A 21,239-nucleotide genomic window follows, 5' to 3' on the forward strand; every position below is an offset into this window, starting at 1 on the left:
GAGCTGATAAGGGCAGCTGTGGTCAGGGCCCTGAGGTAGAATGCTGGGAAGATACAGGCCACAGCACGATGGTCAGAGGTTAGACCCCTGGAAGGCCTGCCTGAGGTACAACCATGTGAGCTCTGAAAACTCATCCAATTCAGTCAACGTTTACTGAGTGTCTGCTGTGCGCCAGACACTATGCTAGGCGTTCTGGAGAATTTGTACAAACGAACAAAATGTGGCCACTGTCCAGGTCGCTGCACTTGAGGCATGGCAGTCTAGCAAGGGAGAAAAACATGCATAAATACAGCTTAACAGTACTGGGACACTTCTCTGGAAATGCGGTGTGCCTTGTGTGCCCGCGTGTGCGTGCATGTGTATAAGGGCACATGTGTTGTCATGTAAAAGCATCAGTGTGGGGGGGTGAGGGCGCAGGGCTTGCCTATTCAGACCCACTTTGAGCCACATGTTAACAATGATAATAAAACTACAAAATAAACCTACCACTTATGGCTTGCACATACCGCCAGGTGCATTATACAGTACCATGTGCTTTATATGTAGGAGTTTATTATATTCTTCCAATCACCCTAGGAAGAAGGCACTATCATTAACGTCTCCTTTTATTGACGTGGAAGTTAAAATTGAAGGAGGTTAATAAGTGACTTTCTCAAGGTCATGCAGCTAGGAATTCATAGCAAGGATTTGAACCCAGGCCTGCATTCTTAGCCTCTGTGCGTACCTCTGCCTTGGCCCTCCAACGATAGCTCCTAAAGACCCCCAGCTCTTCAAGGCTGGAGCAAGGAGCAACAGAAGCTGTCTTCTGGAAGAATGAGCCTGCAATTCTGCCAGCACAGCCATCCCCATCCCCACAGGACAAGGAGGGCACATTCTATGGGCCCACGACCTCTGTTACATCACGACCAGGCCTTTGGTTTGCCTTGGCACCCACTCAGTAGACCAGATTTCTTAAGCAGCCTTCCTATATTCACGTATCTGCATGACTTTCCTAATGTGGCAACACTTTGCTATAATCACCAGGCTCAGAGGCCCAGCCCACGCTAATGGGTTGAAATCAGGTTCTTTGGTATATAGCTCAGCCACAACCTGGGGCTAATGGCAGCATGAAGGCCCCTCAGCGGCTGAGCTTACAGGGTTTCTGGGCTGCCTTCCCTGTCTTCCCTTCTCTCCTGAGCAGCAGTCTTCACCTCACCTTCCCTGGGAAACTTGGAGCTTGTGAAGGAGGTAAACAGGGCAGGAACACTGCCATCAGGGGGCTGGGACACTGGGGGAATCAGGAAGGAAGGGGAGTAGTGGAATCAAGGCTCTGCTCCCAATCAGCTTCAGGAGGTTCTCTGGATCTGTTTCCCCTTTACCAGCTCCTACTTCACCTCCCTTATAGGATCACGATGAAAAGAGGAAAACCATGGTGCATTATAAAATCTCTGAAAACTTAAATGTGTACAAATGTAATGCAAACAGGAGAAACATGGGTGCCTAGGCCTGCCTGGGCAAGTTGTCAGGTGAGGCCAGAGGCTCCATGTCCCAGGTATGGAAGCTACTCCAGGGACAGCAGGTGCTGAAGACGTCTAGAACTCCGCAGTAGAAAGGGAATCTACTGGTGAGAAGATTTAACGAGGGGGCAAGCACGCCTCACAAGAATGTCCCAGAGAGGCCAGCACTGGCAGTGTGCCCAGGCATTTGCTGGCGCTTGGTGGCCCAGGCACTGCCTGGTGACAAGATTATGGCCTGGCAGGCCCAGGGAAAGAGCCCCAATGTGGACTGGACACTTGCATGACAGGACTGCCACTATTAGGTCACCCACCCTGGTGCTGCCTGGACACAGCATAAGCACCTCTGCTGTGACCGGAAAGACAACATGGTTTTGCAACACAACAGGAACGTTAAGAGCCTGCCTCCTCCTGCCTGCAACAGCGATCCCATAAGTGGGAGTTGGGCAGAGGTAATCGGACTGTCTGTGTTCAACAGGACAGCCCTGGGGCAGGGAGCTGCCTAGCACAAGGGTATCTGCAGAACAAGAGTATCCTCAGGAAGCTTTCCCAGTTCTGGTTAGAGAAGCAGCACTGCTGTCCGTGGCGCGCCACCCTAAGCCCACCCTAGCAATCTGCTCTGCCCCTTCCACTTCCCTCGAACTGGTGGAGATCAGCTCATTCCCAACCAGGGCTCACTGTCTACCCCGCACCCCCCGATCCCGCCCCACCCCAGGCCAGGCTGAACAGGCAGCCTCAGGTTCCCCGGCCGGGTCAGGAGAACAGCAGGGCTTCAGCTCTGGGGTCCTGAGCACTGCCAGGTTCACATTCCTCCAGCCACCCAGCCCCCTCCTGCTTCAACTTGAGTTCAGCCTGATACTGCAGGGCAGAGGAGAGGAAGGCAGACTGAGGGCTGGGGCACAATGGCCCAGAGAATATCCAGCTTACTTGGGGTCTTATGCTCTACCTTTTATCCTCTCTAGATGGCCCTCAAGCCACCCAGCATGGGGCACAGCAGGTACCTTCAGCTGCTCTGGACTCACCTGAGCGGGATCTTGACACGGAGGTAGCGGTCGACAGCGATTGCCAGCAGGGCCAAGATGGAGCTCTGAGTGAGGATGAGGACAGGGCAGGCGACCATGAGGCAGGTGTGGAAGTAGGTCTGTGGCCCAATGTTGATGAGGATGGCAAGTGGGATGACCAGAGCGCCCACTGCCACATCAGCCACTGCCAGTGACACGATGAAGCAGAAGGTGGCATCCCGCAGTGCCTGGTTCACCTTCACTGCCCAGATCACCAGCACGTTCCCAGGCACGGAGACCAGGGCGATGAGCACCTCGATGCCAATATACGCGGCCTGGAAGGCCGAGATGGAGGGCGGCATGGTGGGCACAGGCTGGGCACATCAGCAGACAGGCACCAAGGGGCAGGAGGCAAGCACCTGTGGTCACGGAAGCCTGGGGTGGGAAGGCCTGCCTGGGAAGGGGAGGGGAACCCAGGCGGCTCTGGAAGTCCAGCTGCCCTTTGGAGATGTGCCCCACTTGGCACATCTAGTGCCTGCCCAAGCTGGTGGGGTACCCTAACCCTTTCTCTGCCAGATCTTTGTCCCCTCCCCTTATCAGTCCCAGCGGATCCATTCGACAACATAAAAGAGCGGCACTCACTCCTCCACCGGCTATTTTATCAGGTGTGAGGCAGTTCCCAGCACACACTCACCCCACACGGGTCCCCAGTGCCTGGCTCTGCCTACCCATGCCCACAGAACAGGATGCAGGGAGCTCACCATCCTGTCTGCTGGTGGCCAGGGAGTCCCAGAGGCTGTGCCCAAAGTTCCGGACACCTGGTGCCACTCAGGGCTCGAGGCCGCGCCAGGCAGGGCTGGGCTCTCAGCACCGCGCGTAGCAGCTCACGGTCCTCCAGGCTCCCGCCGCAGAGCTCCTAGCCGGGCCTTTCAGGCAATCACATGGTGCGGCAGAGGCTCAGCCCGGACGATTTTAAAGAGGTAGCGCCCCTATTTCGCACCTGGGACTGGTCTGGCAGACGTGGGTCTGGAGGACTGAGCCGAGCAACAAGCCAGGCTGCGCGGTCCCCTCTCCCCAGCTTGCAGTGCACACATGCCCTGCGCCCACCCACCAGAGGCACTGCTGGCTCCTGCTTCCTAGCAGTCCCCGGTCCCGGTCTGGCTCTGCCAGGGACCCTCGCACACACCCTGCCCCAAGGGGGCATTCTAGTCGCCTCTTTCAACCCTTTCCTGCATCCCCACTGGGGATGACCCGGAGGCGAACTGAGGTACAGACTTACCCAAGGTGACCAAAGCTGGCAGAGCTCCTAGCCACCTGAACGGTTCCGTCCAAGCGCCCTCCCAGCTCCACGCCTTGGGCAGCCTCTTGCTCCAGGGATGCCTGAAGAATCCAGGGCCAGCCTGTCAGGTCCAGAGGGATGGCAGCTGTCTGGGACTCCACTCGGGCACCCGGCGCCTCCGTCGCCCACGGCGCCAGAGCTGAGTGGCAGTCGGGCTCCGCACAACCGGAGGGGGTGGGGGCGGCGGCGGCACCGCGGGGCCCCTCCCTCCTGGCCCTCTGTCTCCTCCCCCATCCCCTCCTCTAAACAAAGGCAGTGATTCTGGGTGAGAAAAGCTGGGAAATGTGAGCTTGTCGTAGGGTTTGATGTGTGAATCCTGTCTCAAGAGTGGACAGCGGAGCAGCCTCCCCGTGTTCACTCTCCCTCTCTTCTCACATGTGGGGTGTCAGCGATCCCTCCACCGGTCACGGCAAGGCATCTCACCTGCAAGACTCCAGGATGCCCCCCTTCTCCATTTCCCCCAACAGTCAGTTGGAAGTCCTGGCACGCTCCCGGACCCCTCAGTCCTGAAACACTGCTTTCCCATGAAATCAGCCTCTGCATAGTCCAGCACGCATTGCTTTGCAGGCTCTATCCTGAGTAATTATGTTCCTTTCTCCTCTATCTAGTAATTTCCTTTTTACAGAAGAGGGCACTGAGGCTCAGAGAAGTTACCTAGCTTCACAAGGTCATCTACATCAGTGTCACCTCCTCTTGTGCCTCTTTTCTTTCCTCCTTCTCCCTCTTCATAGCACAGTACCTAAGCCATAGGTATCCAGTCCAATTTCCTCATGTTATTGATGAAAAAGCAGACCCAGGGACGGAAGGGACTTTTCATAAGTTCCCACAGCAAATCGTAACAGAACTAGAGTAAGAAACCATGCTCCTGACTCCCAGCACAGGGCTCTCCACCACTGTGCTCCATCCTGATCCCACTCTTGGCTGTCTCCTGCCACAGTTTCAGTTTAGGTGGGCCACTGGTATTGCCTAAGGACCACCCCACGGCAGATGCTCACTCAGACCAGGTGCCTTACAAAGATTCCGACTTGAGAAATCCTTGTTCATGGATATGGGGAAAGAGCTCTATGAGGGCGAAGAGAGTCAGGCTGGGAGACCCCAATGCCACCTGGCCACACCCCAGTCACTGAGGTCACTGCATTCTTGTTGGGTTTCAGGATGTCAAGAGAGGAGTTCTGCTGAGAGGAGGGTGCCAACTAAAACTGCCACTTGTCATCTGCCTGTACAAGGGTTAGGTCACTAGCCACTGCAGTCACTGATCTTCAGCCCAGGAGCTCAGGGCAGAGATCAGGAACGAGGCACTCTAATGAGTTTTAGATTGTAATACTTGAATCATGACTAAGTGTTAAAATGAGATCTCTGGTTGTATCTGTCTATATGTCTATGTTGGCATATATGTCTTTACCTTTGATGGTATTAGCTCTACTTAATTGGCTTAGAGTAAATTAAGTGCTTATATAAATTTCTCAGAAAGGAAACTTGCCAGAATGAATTTTGTGTTCATGTGAACTGGGAAATATTCAGTATTAAAATAATACCTGGTATTAAAGTTAAAGTTTGTAGATTTAATTAATATAGATATGTCTTTAGAGTCATCAACATTAAGTGTAATATTTTTATTGTATCAATACCTAGATTTCATAGAAGTCAAATAAGATCTTATTACATCCGTTGCAAACTTGTCAGCAAGAAAAATAACTTGGTATGATGAAATTTTTATCAGTAATTTTATAAGTAAATTAAGTGTAAGTGAGATAAGAGCTTTTGGGTGAACTCTTTAGGAGTAATTATATTTTAAGAATGTCTACTTAAAAATAATCTCTCCAGGGCTTCCCTGGTGGTGCAGTGGTTGAGAGTCCGCCTGCCGATGCAGGGGATGCGTGTTCATGCCGCGGTCCAGGAAGATCCCACATGCTGCGGAGCGGCTGGGCCCGTGAGCCATGGCCGCTGAGCCTGCGCATCCGGAGCCTGTGCTCCGCAACGGGAGAGGCCACAGCAGTGAGAGGCCCGCGTACCGCAAAAAAAAAACTCTCCAGATATTTGGTAACTTAAAAGTTTAGACTTGTGCTAAATTAAGTTAAATGATAGAAGTTTATTGAATAGCTAAGTCATTCCCAAATAAAATAGGATACTGAAACATTAATTACTGAACATTGGCTTCCTTTTACAGAGAAACTAAAGGTATTGAGGATTATTAATAAATGTATTTGGTGCCACACTGAGAAATTTTCTATTAAAAAGCACATTTGTTTTTAGAAGTTATTATTGGTATTTATGTTTTTCAATCTACAGAGTGCTAATGTAGAAGACAGTTCCCAATTGCTTACTTTTTCGTTCTCACTAGAAATTAAGATGTTTAAGAGTTGAGGATTCTAATTTAAATATGTCATTAAAGCTACTTGAAATAGTAAAGGAAACATTTCAGTATGCAGCAAGAAAGTAGGGTGTGTATTTTCATTAAAGGAAGGTATAAGGAATGGAATTGCATTTCACTAAGGGAAAAGTAATTCTGTCCTAGAGCTGGTTGTTTCTGGATGGGGAAAATAAGGGACAAACTAATATGGGTACAGAAGGTGATGGAAGGTTTGTGGGAAAGGAACCTTGAGAAGAGTTTTGTGCATGGTCAGGATTGGCTAAATTTAGAATAACTTTAATCCAGTAAATAAATTTTAAAAGTAAGTCGGTACAAAACTTGAATTTGGTTTTTCTCTCTGTAAAGAGTACAAAGTTTTCTTAAAATGTTGATCTGCTTTTGATAACAGATTTTAAGTTTCTTTACCTTTTCAGTGATTTGTTCTGTATTTGTCTTTGAAATCTTTTATTGTCACTTTGGTTAAGTGAATAAGTATTATTTCACAATGACCTATGATCCTATTTGACCAAGTGTTTTAAAACCTTTTTGTTATTTTTTGACAAACTTCCCAAATCAAATTCTAATGAAGTTTCTTTGACCTCTAGCTAACTTTGGGATGCTTTAAGGGGCCCTAAAACATCCCAAAGAAAGATATTAAACTAATTAGGTTCGTTTGGTATGTTAATTACATGGGAAGCATTGTCAAATGGGTAATAAATCTTCTTAGGTTATATTGTATGGGTAAATGTTTTTAATCTAGATATTCTAGAAATTATATGGACTTTCTAAAACTATGGTATGTCCTGGTAAAATGTTATCAGTCATAATTCTAGTTATTATCTTAAAATGTTGTATGTCACAGCAGTAACCAAGTTTTTTGTCAATGACATCGTATCAGGTCTTTAACTGTGCCTTCTTAAGTCTTTGTCATTCATAGACAGTTACTGTTTTACGCTTATACCTGCAAAAATGCTTCCTCTTCAAGAAGACTCATAGTAAGAACTTTCTGACAAGTTACAGCAAAGCCAAACGTTAAAAAAGCCTGTATGACCAATTATATGAGTCATTAGACCAAGTTTATTGAAACCAGACTTATTTTGCAAACAAATTAGTCAACTTGGCTGTATTTGGTAGAAATGAAGGTAATTTTAGAGAGAAAAAGATTACGTTTCAGTGGATTTTAAATTCTAAATTTGTTAATTGAGGTCTGTATTCACTGCCTAAGACTGACTTCACACATAGCTCTTTGCTGTTATGTTATATTATTGTAAAGTTTAATTGAATTATTAAAAAACACTCTAAGTTTGTTTCTGAAGCTTATCTCAGTAACCTATCTTTGGATGAAGATCAGATGCCCCATGACCTGAAACCAGGGGAGTATACATACTGGAAAAGACATAATTTAAAAGACTATCTCCAACCTAGATGGAAGGACCCTTATCAAGTACTCTTAAGTAGCTTGTGCACAGCAAAACTGAAGAGAATTGACTCTTGGATTAGTATATCCTCTTAGAAAGGGCTCCTGCACTGAACCAGCCTACAGAGAGGACTTCAGACCTTAAAATCACCCTAAAACAATGCTCAAGCAGAGAAGAAACTACCAGACTAGGATAAGAGGAAGACAACATCTGAAGTAGAGAGCTGACCCAAGATGCTGGACCAGGCCTCTATACCAATTACTTTGATAATTGCTCACACCTTTGCTTATGAACCAACTATATATCACAATCTTATGCAGAGTTAAAGTTCATCCAATTGTTAGGTTTATGGCCAATTACCTATATCCAGTATTTCTGGGTTACATTGGTGGATTTCTCCACTCCAAGGCTCTAATTGGAAGGCCCTTAGAGAATTATTCTAGAAGAAAGAAATTATAGCTCTGTTCAGGTCATTACTGATCTGGTATTACTAGGTGGGATCCCCTCACCTGGCCACTTAATAATACCTACTCTGGCTCTTACCATAAATATGAATTTTCTTCTAAAGTTACTCAAGCTCAGTCAGAGCAACAATTAAAATTTCAGCCAAGGAATATAAACTCCCTCAGTTGTGGGATGGATTTATATGGCTAACACCAGGCTATAATCGTTTAAGTTTAAGGTCCCCCTTAAGTTGGGAACCATATTAAGGATAACCAGCATAATAACACTAGGAAACTGGGTTGGGTGCCTTCTGAATAAAACCAATATATAATTTCCCATAAAGATAAGGATATGTACAGAATTGACTGAGATGACTGGGGATATACCGGGGTGCACCTAATGGAAGTTCTTGGCATTTGTATTTTGCCTGATTTACAAAATTGTTGTTCTTGCATTACCAAATGTGTGACTGAGCCTCTGATAAAATGATGACTAGGCGACTTGAAGCAGTTGACCAATCACATAGTTCTATATGAACGATTGTAATAGTGTAACTCTAAATATGGAAAAAAGCAACAATAAGGAATCATTGCCTGGACTGTAACAGACTAGTAAGACAGGTGGTCCAGAGACGTTTGGCTACCATTAATAAGGTCTAGTCCAGTAATAGCACATTGAAAGCAGCAGGATACAAAATTAATGCACAGAAATCTCTTGCATTCCTATACACTAATGATGAAAAATCTGAAAGAGAAATTAAGGAAACACTCCCATTTACCATTGCAACAAAGAGAAAAAGTACCTAGGAATAAACCTACCTAAGGAGACAAAAGACCTGTATGCAGAAAACTATAAAACACTGATGAAAGAAATTAAAGATGATATAAACAGATGAGGACATATACTATGTTCTTGGATTGGAAGAATCAACATGTGAAAATGACTCTACTACCCAAAGCAATCTATAGATTCAATGCAATCCCTATCAAACTATCACTGGCATTTCTCACAGAACTAGAACAAAAAATTTCACAATTTGTATGGAAACACAAAAGGTCCCGAATAGCCAAAGCAATCTTGAGAATGAAAAATGGAGCTGGAGGAATCAAGCTCCTTGACAGACTTCAGACTATACTACAAAGCTACAGTAATCAAGACAGTATGGTACTGGCCAAAAACAGAAATATAGATCAATGGAACAGGATAGAAAGCCCAGAGATAAACCCAAGCACATATGGTCACCTTACTTTCGATAAAGGAGGCAAGAATATACAGTGGAGAAAAGAAAGCCTCTTCAATAAGTGGTTCTGGGAAACTGGACAGCTACTTGTAAAAGAATGAAATTAGAACACTCCCTAACACCATACACAAAAATAAACTCAAAATGGATTAAAGACCTAAATGTAAGATCAGACACTATAAAACTCTTAGAGAAAAACATAGGCAGAACACCCTATGACATAAATCACAGCAAGATCCTTTTTGACCCACCTCCTAGAGAAATGGAAATAAAAACAAAAATAAACAAATAGGACCTAATGAAACTTAAAAGCTTTTGCACAGCAAAGGAAACCATAAACAAGATGAAAAGACAACCCTCAGAATGGGAGAAAATATTTGCAAATGAAGCAACAGACAAAGAATTAACCTCCAAAATTTACAAGCAGCTCATGCAGCTCAATATCAAAAAAACAAACACCCCAATTCAAAAATGGGCAGAAGACCTAAATAGACAATACTCCATAGAAGACATACAGATTGCCAACAAACACATGGAAGAATGCTCAACATCATTAATCAGTAGAAAAATGCAAATCAAAACTACAATGAGGGCTTCCCTGGTGGCGCAGTGGTTGAGAGTCTGCCTGCCAGTGCAGGGGACATGGGTTCGAGCCCTGGTCTGGGAAGATCCCACATGCCGTGGAGCAACTAGGCCTGTGAGCCACAACTACTGAGCCTGCACGTCTGGAGCTTGTGCTCCGCAACAAGAGAGGCCGCGACAGTGAGAGGCCCACGCACCGCGATGAAGAGTGGCCCCTGCTCGCCGCAACTAGAGAAAGCCCTCGCACAGAAACGGAGACCTGACACAGCCAAAATAAATAAATAAAATTAAAAAAAAAAAAACTACAATGAGATATCACCTCACACCAGTCAGAATGGCCATCATCAAAAAGTCCACAAACAATAAACATTGGAGAGGTGTGGAGAAAAGGGAACCCTCTTGCACTGTTGGTGGGAATGTAAATTGATACAGCTACTGTGGAGAACAGTATGGAGGTTCCTTAAAAATCTAAAAATAGAACTACCATACGACCCAGCAATCCCACTACTGGGCATATACCCTGAAAAAACCATAATCTAAAAAGAGTCATGTACCACAATGTTCATTGCAGCTCTATTTACAATAGCCAGGAAATGGAAGCAACCTAAGTGTCCATCGACAGATGAATGGGTAAAGAAGATGTGGCACGTATATACAATGGAATATTACTCAGCCATAAAAAGAAAGGAAATTGAGTTATTTGTAGTGAGGTGGATGGACCTAGAGTCTGTCATACAGAGTGAAGTAAGTCAGAAAGAGAAAAACAAATACAGTATGCTAACACATATATATGGAATCTAAAAAAAAATAATAATGGTCATGAAGAACCTAGGGGCAGGATGGGAATAAAGATGCAGACCTACTAGAGAATGGACTTGAGGACATGGGGAGGGGGAAGGGTAAGCTGTGACAAAGTGAGAGAGTGGCATGGACATATATACACTACCAAACGTAAAACCGATAGCTAGTGGGAAGCAGCCACATAGCACAGGGAGAGCAGCTCGGTGCTTTGTGACCACCTAAAGGGGTGGGATAGGGAAAGTGGGAGGGAGGGAGACTCAAGAGGGAAGAGATATGGGGATATATGTTTATGTATAGCTGATTCACCTAGTTATAAAGCAGAAACTAACACACCATTGTAAAGCAATTATACTCCAATAAAGATGTAAAGAAAAAAAAATAGCCCATTGAGTGGCCTATCAACGAAATCCTCACCTGACCTAGGAATGAGCATTCCTAGCACCATGGAACAAAATGGTCATAAAATGCCTCCCAAGCTATGGTCGAGTTTAGGACCATGAGGGGTTCCTGCTAGCTAAAAATTGTCATTTGCCATCTGCCTCTACAAAAATTAGGTCACTAGCCACTGCAGTCTCTGACCTTCACCCAGGAGTTCAGGGCAGAGATCAGGAATGAGGAACTCTGTGTTCTGGGAAAAACTGGAAGAATAGGTCTTCAGATAGTTATTTTCAGGAGAATATTGTATGAGCCCAATTTCTTATATTTTCTCATATCTAGAAAAGCACTAAAATCATTTATGGAGACATTTGCTCCTTATGACCAGCAGCAACCCTCTGCCAAGATGTGCGCTTGATTGCACCTATCTCCCTTTACCCAAATCGCATATATACTGACCTCTCCCACACTTCTTTGGGGCAGTTCCTCAGAGCTATCTGAGAAGCTGTCTCCAGGCTCTGGTCCTCCTTTTGCCCCAAGTAAAACTTAACGCACAACTGTCACGTTGTGCATTTTCTTCAGTCAACAAGGGTGAACGCACAACTTCTGCTGGGAGTCTGTGCGGAGTCACAGTGAGGCCTAGGGTGGGGCTTGAACCTGAGTAGCTGGGAGGAAAAGGGTAAGGGTGGGTTGAATCTTCCTCGGGGAGGAGGAAGCCCAGCATGGGGAAAGCTAACTTCAATTTCTACCTTCAGGGGGAGAAAAGAATCTATGCCTCAAATATCAAAATTGCAATCTTTCCCTAGAGCCTAGCTGGAGAAACTGGGACATGTCAACTCTCCTCCCCGCTTTCCCCTCTACTTCCCCTACAGATTTCCTCCACACTCCCAATGGCATCCTGAAGGTCTGCTTATTCCCCATGTCACGTGAACATACAAGGCTTGTGTCCATGCCCCTGCCTCTCAGCCCTTTACTTGGCCCAAATTCTTTTTGGTTCAAGGCTTTCTCTTAATTTTCACTTAGCTTCCTAATTTTCACTCATCTAGCTGTCATAAAAACCTGCAAAGACCCAGGCAGGCCTGGCTTGGGGCAAGGGGTGTATGGTTGGGTCACCCTATCTAAACTTCAGCAGCAACTTCAGCTCTGGAGACAACAGAGATCTCCTGCGACACACACACACACACACACACACACACACACACACACACACACAATTCTTCTCACCTCACCATGGATTGTTGACATGTAGTAGATACATTTGCATAATACCTGTAGGTAATGTGTTTGTTCCTCAGTTCTGGGTAAAATAAACCAAAACAGTTTTCCCTTCTCTCCTCCCTCCCTTCTTCCCTCCCTCCCTCCACCCCCTGCCTGTTTCCAGGGTCAGGTCTTCTGGGGGATTGGACTGGCCTCTTTGAGAACAGAGCTGATTCAGTCAGAATCTGTCCTGGAGAGCTGCCCTGGGAAAAGCACACCATCTCCTCAGAGTCTTCTGGGCGGGAGAGGGTGGGGGTGTTAGTGGTAAACACAATGCTCCTGGGCATCAGGTCCCTTTGGTGCAGTGAAAAGACCACTTGATTGAGAGTCAGAAGAGCTAGAAGCTGGCTTCTGGACCATACTCTGCCACTCACTGGCTACATGGCCCCAGACAAGTTAATTTTCCTCTCCTGGCTTCAGTTTATCCGTCAGTCATCTCAGACAATTGACATCTATCATCCTGTCCTGCTCTGACAGCCGGTAAGTCTGTTCCAAGGTGGAAAAAATGCCAAGATGGAGCCCTTGGGCACTTGACTTTTCCATCTAGAAACTTCTAAGTCCAGGCCACTGCATCTAGGACAGATTCCAGGGCTGAGAGGAGGGGCGGTTTGTGGTGGGGGAAGTAGAGAAGGGGGTCAGAGGTCTATAGTGGGCAAGAGGATGATGTGGAGAGGTATAGGCAGAACAGGTGGAACAAAGGTGTCTGGAATTTACACTGAGCCAAAAACTCCGGCTTTCACACTATGTCCAGGACACCCTGACTAGATGACCCTCTCCATGGTCAGGGTCCACTTATGCTCTGGAGACATGTGACCTTGAACAGCACAGCCTTGGTTTCCTCATCCATAAAATTGACGTAGGAAAACCAACCCATAGCATGGTTATGAGGGCTTAATGAGCTGACTTATGGAGTGTCTAGCACAGATATTTTATCAATAAGGCAAGTAGGCAGCACCAAGCAGGTGGAGTCCTGGGGGTGGAAAGAGCAGAAGAGTGAAAAATTCTGGAATCTGCTCCGTGCAGCCAGTCATGCTAAAGTCCCACAGGTACCAGGTTTGGGTGTCCTTAAAGGTACCCAGTGAAAAGCTCCTATTTGGCATGTGGTTCTGGGAGCAAGATAACATCACAGAGGGTCTAAAGACCCCCAGGGCCTGGTCCTCACCCCCTCTACCCCCTTACCTCTTTGTCCTGCTTCTCTCCTCCCAAGGCCCCTGTCCCGGGTTTCTCCACTGACCCTTCACACCTACAGTCTCTGCACTGGGGAAAAGGGTGGATAGGGAAGAGGGAGGGCTGATGTGGAAGCAACTCCTGAGGGGCAGCCCTGCATGTCTTCCTTCCTTGAGTTCTCCAAACTGGGCTAGACACCCCAAGTCAGAAAGGGGCCTGCCCATGGAGGCTGAAGCTCTCTCAGTCACCCCTCAGGACACCAACAGGGAAGGGGGGTGTCAAGGCTCGGCTCAGCTCCGGGTGGGTAAATGAGGTTTTAGGATTCTCCCCTTCCCAACAGCAGGAGGTTATTTTGGTCCTTGCCTTATTTTTCAGCATTGTTCTGGGCAGCATGTGTACGAGGAGAAGGAGGAAGAAGAGCAGGGCTGGGAAACGACAGGCAGTTTGGAAGGAAAAGATTTCTGGATGGCAGGGTAGCCCCTGGCCTTTCCCCAGTGGGGCCCACCCCAAGCCAAGTCTGCCTCTGCAGCGGCTTCCCTGAAGTTCCCTTCCTCTCCTTTTTTCCTCTACCCTTCCCGCTTCAGATTTGGAATCTAAGTCTCTCTGACTCCTTCTCCCTCCCTCGTCCTCTCTCCCTTCTCCAGGATCAGAGGCTCCTATGGGGGGAGATGCTGGGTCCGTAGGAAGTAGTGTCGACTCAGGCTGAGTATTCCCTGTGGATCGGTGTGTTCGTGAGGTCAGGGGGGTGTGGGATAAGTCAGGGCCAGTTAGCCCAAGTCCCTCCAGACAGTCACGGAACTGTTCCTAAGTCCTGAGGATGTCACCTTCATTTCTTCTTAAACTCATTGTTCGTTTGTTCATTAATCCATTCACCTATTCTATTCAACAGACATTTATTGAACCCCTTTTGTTGTATCAGACAGTGAGATGAGCACTGGGGATATAGAGATAAGAAAACCTCCCAGTCAGGTGGGGAACAGAAGGCATAAACGACCCCAAAACACAGTCCCTCCTGTGAAGATTGGGGAAGATGTTTTCTACTTCGAACCTCAGTCTTTCTACCCCCACTGATGAGTACTTCCTCCCGTTGAATTTCAGCAGGCATGGAAAAGAGCTCACGCCAGTGCTAGAAGGATCTCTGTGATACGATAAACAGAGAATCCCCTCAGGGCTTGGCAAAGGAGCCTCCAAAGGCTGGGAAGGAGGGTCAGGTTTTAGGGGTTCATAGAGCTGCTCCTGTCTTAGCTGTTTTGACTTATATGACATATGGGTTGCTGGTAAAAGATTTTATTAGCCATGTAACTTTAAAAAAATTTGAAAATCTGAGCTTCAACTCAACCTGTCCATTGTATAGATAAGAGAACTGAGACCCAGAAAGGCAACAAACTTGTCCCAACCCATCCATGAGTTGGGAGGCAGAGCCTGGTGTCTGGGGAGATGTCTGGAGGTGAGCCATGCTCGGAGAATCCCTCAAGCACCAGCGCTTCAAACTCAGAACTTGGTTGAGTGAGGGTTTTGGCTTTCACACCCTCCCCATCTCACATGGGAGGGAGGCGGGCTGTGAACATACACAGGTGGACACACATTTCTGCAATAATTAATCTCCCTCACAGTTGCACAGCACCTTAGTGTTCACACAAACACACGTTATGCCTCACATAACAACATCTCATTTAATGCTCACCACACACCGGGGAACTAGCAAAGGGTATGTTATTAGAGCCCAATCATAGATGAGGAAACCAAGGCTGAGGGTAGTTAAAGGAGAGCCATGCAGCAGAGATGAGACTGACCCAGATGTGATGTGCTTTACTCAGGGAGGTGTGTGTGAGGGTCAGGGGGTGATTAGAACCACTGAACCAATTGGTCTGCGAGGGGTTTCTGGAGGAGGAGAAACTCCAGCAGCCCCGTCCATTCATTTACTTGCTCAGCTGGTTTTTATTACGGACCTCCTATGAAGATGACACTATTCTAAGGGGCCATCCAAGAGCTCAAAGCTCAGGGGCTGGAGTGTCAAGTCTGCTCCGGGGTGTGTTCTGAGTGCCATAGACAAAAGAGAGAGCACATGGGGCCAGCAAGGGTTAGTAGCGACCTTGGAAGATGGGGAAGACGCTCTGTTTTTATGCAGAGGGGCTGGTGGCATGGAGGAAAGTATTCTGGGCAGACAGCAAGAGCAAACAGCCTGAGCAAGAGAGGTATGTTTTGGGCAAGGCCAGGGGCTTGGCGAGAGCACTGGCCTCCAGCTGGGCTGATGGGTGATAGTGAGGGGTTACGTTTCTGAAAGCTTCCCAGGGGAGGCTGAGAAGACTGCAGTGGGCGGTGCCCCCAAGTAAAGCTGGAAGGCCTCGGTGCCTGTCCCCGCTCCACACTTCAGCCCTGAGGGAACCCCCGCAATTCACCACATCTCTCTGAGCCTCAGTTCTCTTACCCATAAAGAAGGGACAATCACATTCCCTATTTTGTTTATTTGAAAGTGTTTTTCAGGTTGTAAATCACTAGGCAGATATCATGGTCTATTCTATTGGGGATAGAAAGACTTTGCAGATTTTTGAGCAGGAGACTGAAGGATCTGAAAGAGGCTCTGGAAAGATCATTCTGTGACTCTGCAGAGTGAGATGGAAGAGGGAGAGGGTAAAGGCAGGGAGACCTGTCAGAGGTAACAGCAGTCTTGGTCAAAGAAGATTAAAAGCCAAACATAAGAGGAAGCAGTGGGAACAGAGGAGATGAACAAGAGAGATGTCGCATAGGATTCCCGGGCTCCTTGGCCAGTCAAGCAGGACAGCCAGGCAAAGATCACCCTTGGATTTCAAGCTTGAACTCCTGGGCAAATGCTGAGGCCTGTAAGGGAGATAGGGAGCAGCAGAAGCTGGTTGTGGGGCCTGGAGAAGGATGGGAAGTCCACTCCTGGACAGGTTGGTGGGATGTGCCTATGGCGACATCCAGGCACAGGGTCCAGCAGGCTTGTGGAAATGGCCAAGGGGACAACTGGAACTCCCCTTGATGTCTGGGTCATCTCAAGTGTGTTCTGGGAGAGATGAGATCACTCAGGGAGAAGATGTAGAAGAGAAGTTGGAAAGAAGCAGGGCTGTGCCCATAGCACCAGGGAGGGAGAGCAGCCAAAGTGGGGAGCAGGCTAACAGGTATTTCAGGAAGAAGGGTCCTGGGGGCGTTCAGGGCTGGAGAGCAGCTGTGAATGATACGAGGGGGAAGTGGTAAGATTTTGTGACAAGAAGGGGGAAGAGTGGGGTAGAAGTACCATCTCACAGGTTAACACTGGAGCAGGCAGGAAAAGGTGGGGGTGTGGGTGCGGATGAGGCTTTGAAAGGGTTTGGCAGGGAAGAGAATAAAAGATGGACTATTAGCTGCAAGCGAGTGGGGTCAAAAAGAGGTTGGTTTTAGATGGGGAGAACTGAGCATGCTCACAGCCTGAGGGAGGGACGTAGTGGCAAGGAAGAGATGAATCAGAGAGAAGAGAGAAAATCTCGAGGGGAGGCTCCCAGGTCTCCTGCCCCAACCTAGTCTCTCCGAAAAGCCCCTCCACTCCCCTGCCCCCAGCCACACCCGACCCGAAGCCAGCAGCCTGCCCTGCCATGTTGCACATCAGTTAAAGAACCAGTCTTCTCTCGGCATCGGTTCCTCTTCATCTGGGCCCCTGGCCCAGCCCCTACTCCTGACCCCAGCCCACAGGGTACTGGCTATGAATTTCTTGGCTTCTCTGGCCCTTGATGGCAGCCAAAAGGGCGCCACTGGGCAATCCATCTGCCACCCCACCACAGGCTGGAAGCCCTGGAGTTGACTACCATGAGAGCTCACACCTCCCAGCACAGCCCACCCCATCCTGGCCAGAATATTCGTGCCCAATTTCCTAGACCCCTCAAACATCACCTCTAAGGGTGCAAGGCAAGGATTCTCTGCTTCCCCTTCCCTCAGTGGGCAGAAGGAAAAATCAAGGCTAGAGCCAGGAGTCAGGAGCCAGGAGTCAAAGCACCAGGCACTCATCCCATCACACTGAGGAGACAACATTCCTGGGAAACAGCTCTGGGAAAAGAATGGACAGGAGACCTTTATTCTGGCTTCAGCTCATTCTCTCAGCTCCAGTCTTGTCCTGGCCCTAATTCCCTGATCTTAAGCAGAGCTCTTAATATTCCATTCACATCTGCCTTTCCCCTCTGCCCTGAGCCTAAGACCCTTTCACCAAAGAGCACTGGGAGTGTGAAAAGACTCTGCGCTAAGTATATTTTCCTGAAGTCAGGATGGATGGAGAGGTAGGCTGTGCCCTGGGCTCCCCGGCCCCTCTGCGAGCCCATCCCAAAGTCCCAAATTCCAGGCCATGAGAACAAACAGGAGCTTGCCAGAGGTGTCCATCTATACCTAAGAGCCATCCACTCCATCCAGCTGATCAGAAGAGCTCTCCAGGTGCTGGACTTTTCTATTTCAACCACTGTCCCTGGCCCAAGGGTTGGAGGGATTCCATCTAAGGCTTAAAATCACTCCTGGCACACAGTAGAGCTCAAGAAGCATTTACTGAATGCTGAATTTTCAGAATAATACAGTACAAGACTACAACAAGAAGAGGTCTAGCAATGCTCTCTTGTTTATTTAGAACTCATTTAACTCACAGCATTGCTGGTGAAGTAAGTATAATTACTTTCCCTTTTTCCAGAGCAGGAAACTGTGGTGCAGGGAGGTGTGTGGATATGCTCAGAGAAGGGATCCAGAGCCAGAAGAAGCCGCCCAGCTCAGGGCTGTTGCCTGGGGCTCAGGGTCCCCCTGCTGGCTGCCGGAAGCCTGGGTATGGGGTGAGGATCTTGGAAGGGCTGGCTTCCACTCCAGCAGCAGAGGCACCCTCCCTGGGCCGGCTCTGGGCTGGGTTCCTGAGGCTGGGAGGAGGCTCAAGGCTAGGGGGACCATCAGATGCACTGTGAAAGGCTTCAGGTGGGATGCTCCCGGGTAGAATGGACAAGACCCGTGGGAGACAGACAGAGCTCATGCCCCCTAACCTTTCTAGGCTTTGCCCATCTCCTCCGGAGAGCCCACCCAGAGGGAATGAGCTCTCCTGACACCCAATCCAAAGTACTTTGTCCCCCTTTTTCTAGGCAAAGCCTTCTAAACCGGCCCAAAGCAATGGGATGGCTCCTATTTAGAGAAATCTCTAGAGAAGAGGATTTTCCAGCTTCCTTTACTTTTCACCACACCTCATCTAGCAGCTCTCAGTTCTGACAGTGAGAAAGGCTAGCTTAGACCCACCCACCTCTTGTTCCTTCTGGAGATGTGGGTCTGCTGGCTTTCCGCTGGATTTTTGTTAATTCAATCCTCCTCAAGGATTATGAGTTTAGTCTGTAGTGTCAAACAAATTTGGCATCTAATCTCACTTCTGTCCCTTCTTAGTGTCTGACTTTGAGCACATAACCAAGAAACCTCATTTTTCTCACTTATAAAATGGGCTTAACTTTCATAACAGGTTGTTGGGAATATTCAGTGATATATCACAAAATCAACAGCACTCTGCATATAGCGTCTTCAGTCAATGTTATTAATAATTATTATTATTTTCGTAGTTCTTTTACCTTTCTTACTCTATCACTTAACTAAAGAGGAGTGGGATGAGGGGTACAGTAGGCAGGTAGGAGCTCTGGACAGAAAACTGTGGCGCATCCTGTCATGTGCTTGAAATGTCCCCAACCTGGTCACCTCCTTTTGCTCCTACCCTTGTCTGCAAAGGGAGGGGTGACAGCTGCTCCCCCCACACCTGCCCAGGCCCTGACCCAGCCAAAGGACTGGCACAGCTGCTGGAACGGCTCAAATGCCTTGGATTTAGGGCTAGGTAGAGGACAGCTGAGGATGGGGGAAGAGGGTGAAGGGCCAGAGAAGGAACACTCTTCTCTCTCATTATGTCCACTTACCCTGCAGCTTCCTAAGCCTTTCAGGTCAACCTGGGACCTCTGACCTCATGCCTGCTCCACCCTGGGGGTTGGACAGGAGGTGCTCCCCCTCTTTCCCTCCCTTGTCCTCTGCCCTCTCATGCCTCCTCCCCCATGGCTGAACTCGCCCACCCCACCCCCATGCCCCTGCTCCCTCCCCCACCCACGTGCTGCCCAGCTGTCACTGGCCCTGAGCTGGGCACTCTGCCTGCCTGTACCACTCATGAATTGCCACTATTCACACTCTGGCTCCAGGGTCTCCACCTGTTCCCCTTGGTTTGCACAGCAGGACAGTGTGGCCTCATCTGTTGTCCTCCATTCAGGACCCAGTGCAAGAGACTAAACTTAAAAATTCCCAACTTCCACCTGCCAGGACCGGGGTAGGGAGGACTGGCTGAGAGGCAGAGTCTGAGTTAGGGGCACCCTCATCTCCTGGAAGACCAGGCCTGGTTCTTGCCTGTCCCCGACCCACCAGCACTGTCTGAAACAACCTGCAGTGCAGTGTGAAGAAAAAGCAAGAAGCCCACTTTTCCCAAAAGGACATTTGCATAATTCATAACATTCTCTTATTACGTTTCATTTATTCGTGGCCAGGGCCTGAATCAGGGGCTGGTCAGTGCACAATGTGAACAGAAAGAGACACAGTGGCAACATTTTAAAAATTAATTTCTTATTATACAAGCAATATGTGAATACACTTTCCTTGATTGGGAGAATGAAACCATTGCAGTTCAGGCTCACATTCCCTTTGATCAATCCTCTAAATCCAGACCATTTCCCCTAAACACAGAGGTGACCACTGTTACCAGCTTGTCTATATATTTGCATAATATATCCATAGAAAATATATAATTCTATCATGTGGGTTTGGGTTTTGCTGTTATTTTTTACATAAATTGTAAACTACAAATATTTTGCAACTAAATTCACTAAAAAAGGTCTTATCTGGGCTTCCCTGGTGGCGCAGTGGTTGAGAGTCCACCTGCCGATGCAGGGGATACGGGTTCGTGCCCCGGTCCGGGAAGATCCCACATGCTGCGGAGCGGCTGGGCCCGTGAGCCATGGCCGCTGAGCCTGCGCGTCCGGAGCCTGTGCTCCGCAACGGGAGAGGCCACAACAGTGAGAGACCCGTGTACCGCAAAAAAAAGAAAAAAAAAAAAGGTCTTATCTAAGTCAGTACATATAGATTTACAACAATCTCTTTAAATGCTACATGATATTCCTAGCATAGACACATCACAGTTTATTTAGCCATCTCCCTATTGATAGACATCAGGTTCTGTCATTTTCTCCCATTATAAACATTGTGTTCTGTCACATGCTTGAGGCTTCTCCAACCTGGTCCTGCCTGGTCCTATGTTCCTACCCCTGTGAAGAGGAAAACTTATCATTTATACTGTTTTAAGGGTGTAGAAATGGCAAAAGTGTCCTTAGAAGCATTTTATAACAAATGTTTAGTAATTTAAAAAACCCTGGGTCCTATTAAGATGATCTCTACATCCACCTGAGAACAACTTACTGCTCTAGGAAAGAGAGTGCACCCAGTGAGGTAGAAGGAGAGGCAAAAGAGAGTGAAGAGAGTAGAAAGTGAAAGAAAAGTGAACAGAAAAGAGCAAGAAAGAGAAAGATGTAAAAGGGCACGTATATAACAGTGCTCTCTGCAACAGGATAAAACTGGACATGCCTAGTGGAAAAGAAACAGTTAAGTAAAATTTGTCATATCCACTCAGCAGAATATTATGTGGCCATTAAAATGATAATTATGAAGACTATGTAGGAGTATGAAAAATGCTTCTGATATTAAGTTAAAGAGTAGAGTACAAAATTAAAACTGCATTATGATGGCAACCA

General features: G+C 47.6%; 1 protein-coding gene across 2 annotated transcripts in view; it reads right to left on the reverse strand.

Moving 5' to 3' along the window:
• ADORA1 (adenosine A1 receptor) overlaps positions 1–3,982 on the reverse strand; it is a 33,600-nt gene extending 29,618 nt beyond the window's left edge. Inside the window, exons 1-2 of one of the 2 annotated variants that reach the window (XM_065880581.1) lie at positions 3,784–3,982; positions 2,516–2,868 (exon numbers count right to left, since the gene is read on the reverse strand). In XM_065880581.1, coding sequence (XP_065736653.1) covers positions 2,516–2,856 — 341 coding nt within the window. In that variant the 5' untranslated portion in view covers positions 2,857–2,868; positions 3,784–3,982. Of the gene's footprint in view, positions 1–2,515; positions 2,869–3,280; positions 3,300–3,783 lie in introns of those variants that run through there. The other variant, XM_065880591.1, reaches the window with a different exon arrangement.
• Between the last annotated feature and the right edge of the window lie 17,257 nt (positions 3,983–21,239).

The sequence above is a fragment of the Phocoena phocoena genome, chromosome 1, assembly GCF_963924675.1.
Source record: "Phocoena phocoena chromosome 1, mPhoPho1.1, whole genome shotgun sequence".
Lineage (NCBI taxonomy): Eukaryota > Metazoa > Chordata > Mammalia > Artiodactyla > Phocoenidae > Phocoena > Phocoena phocoena.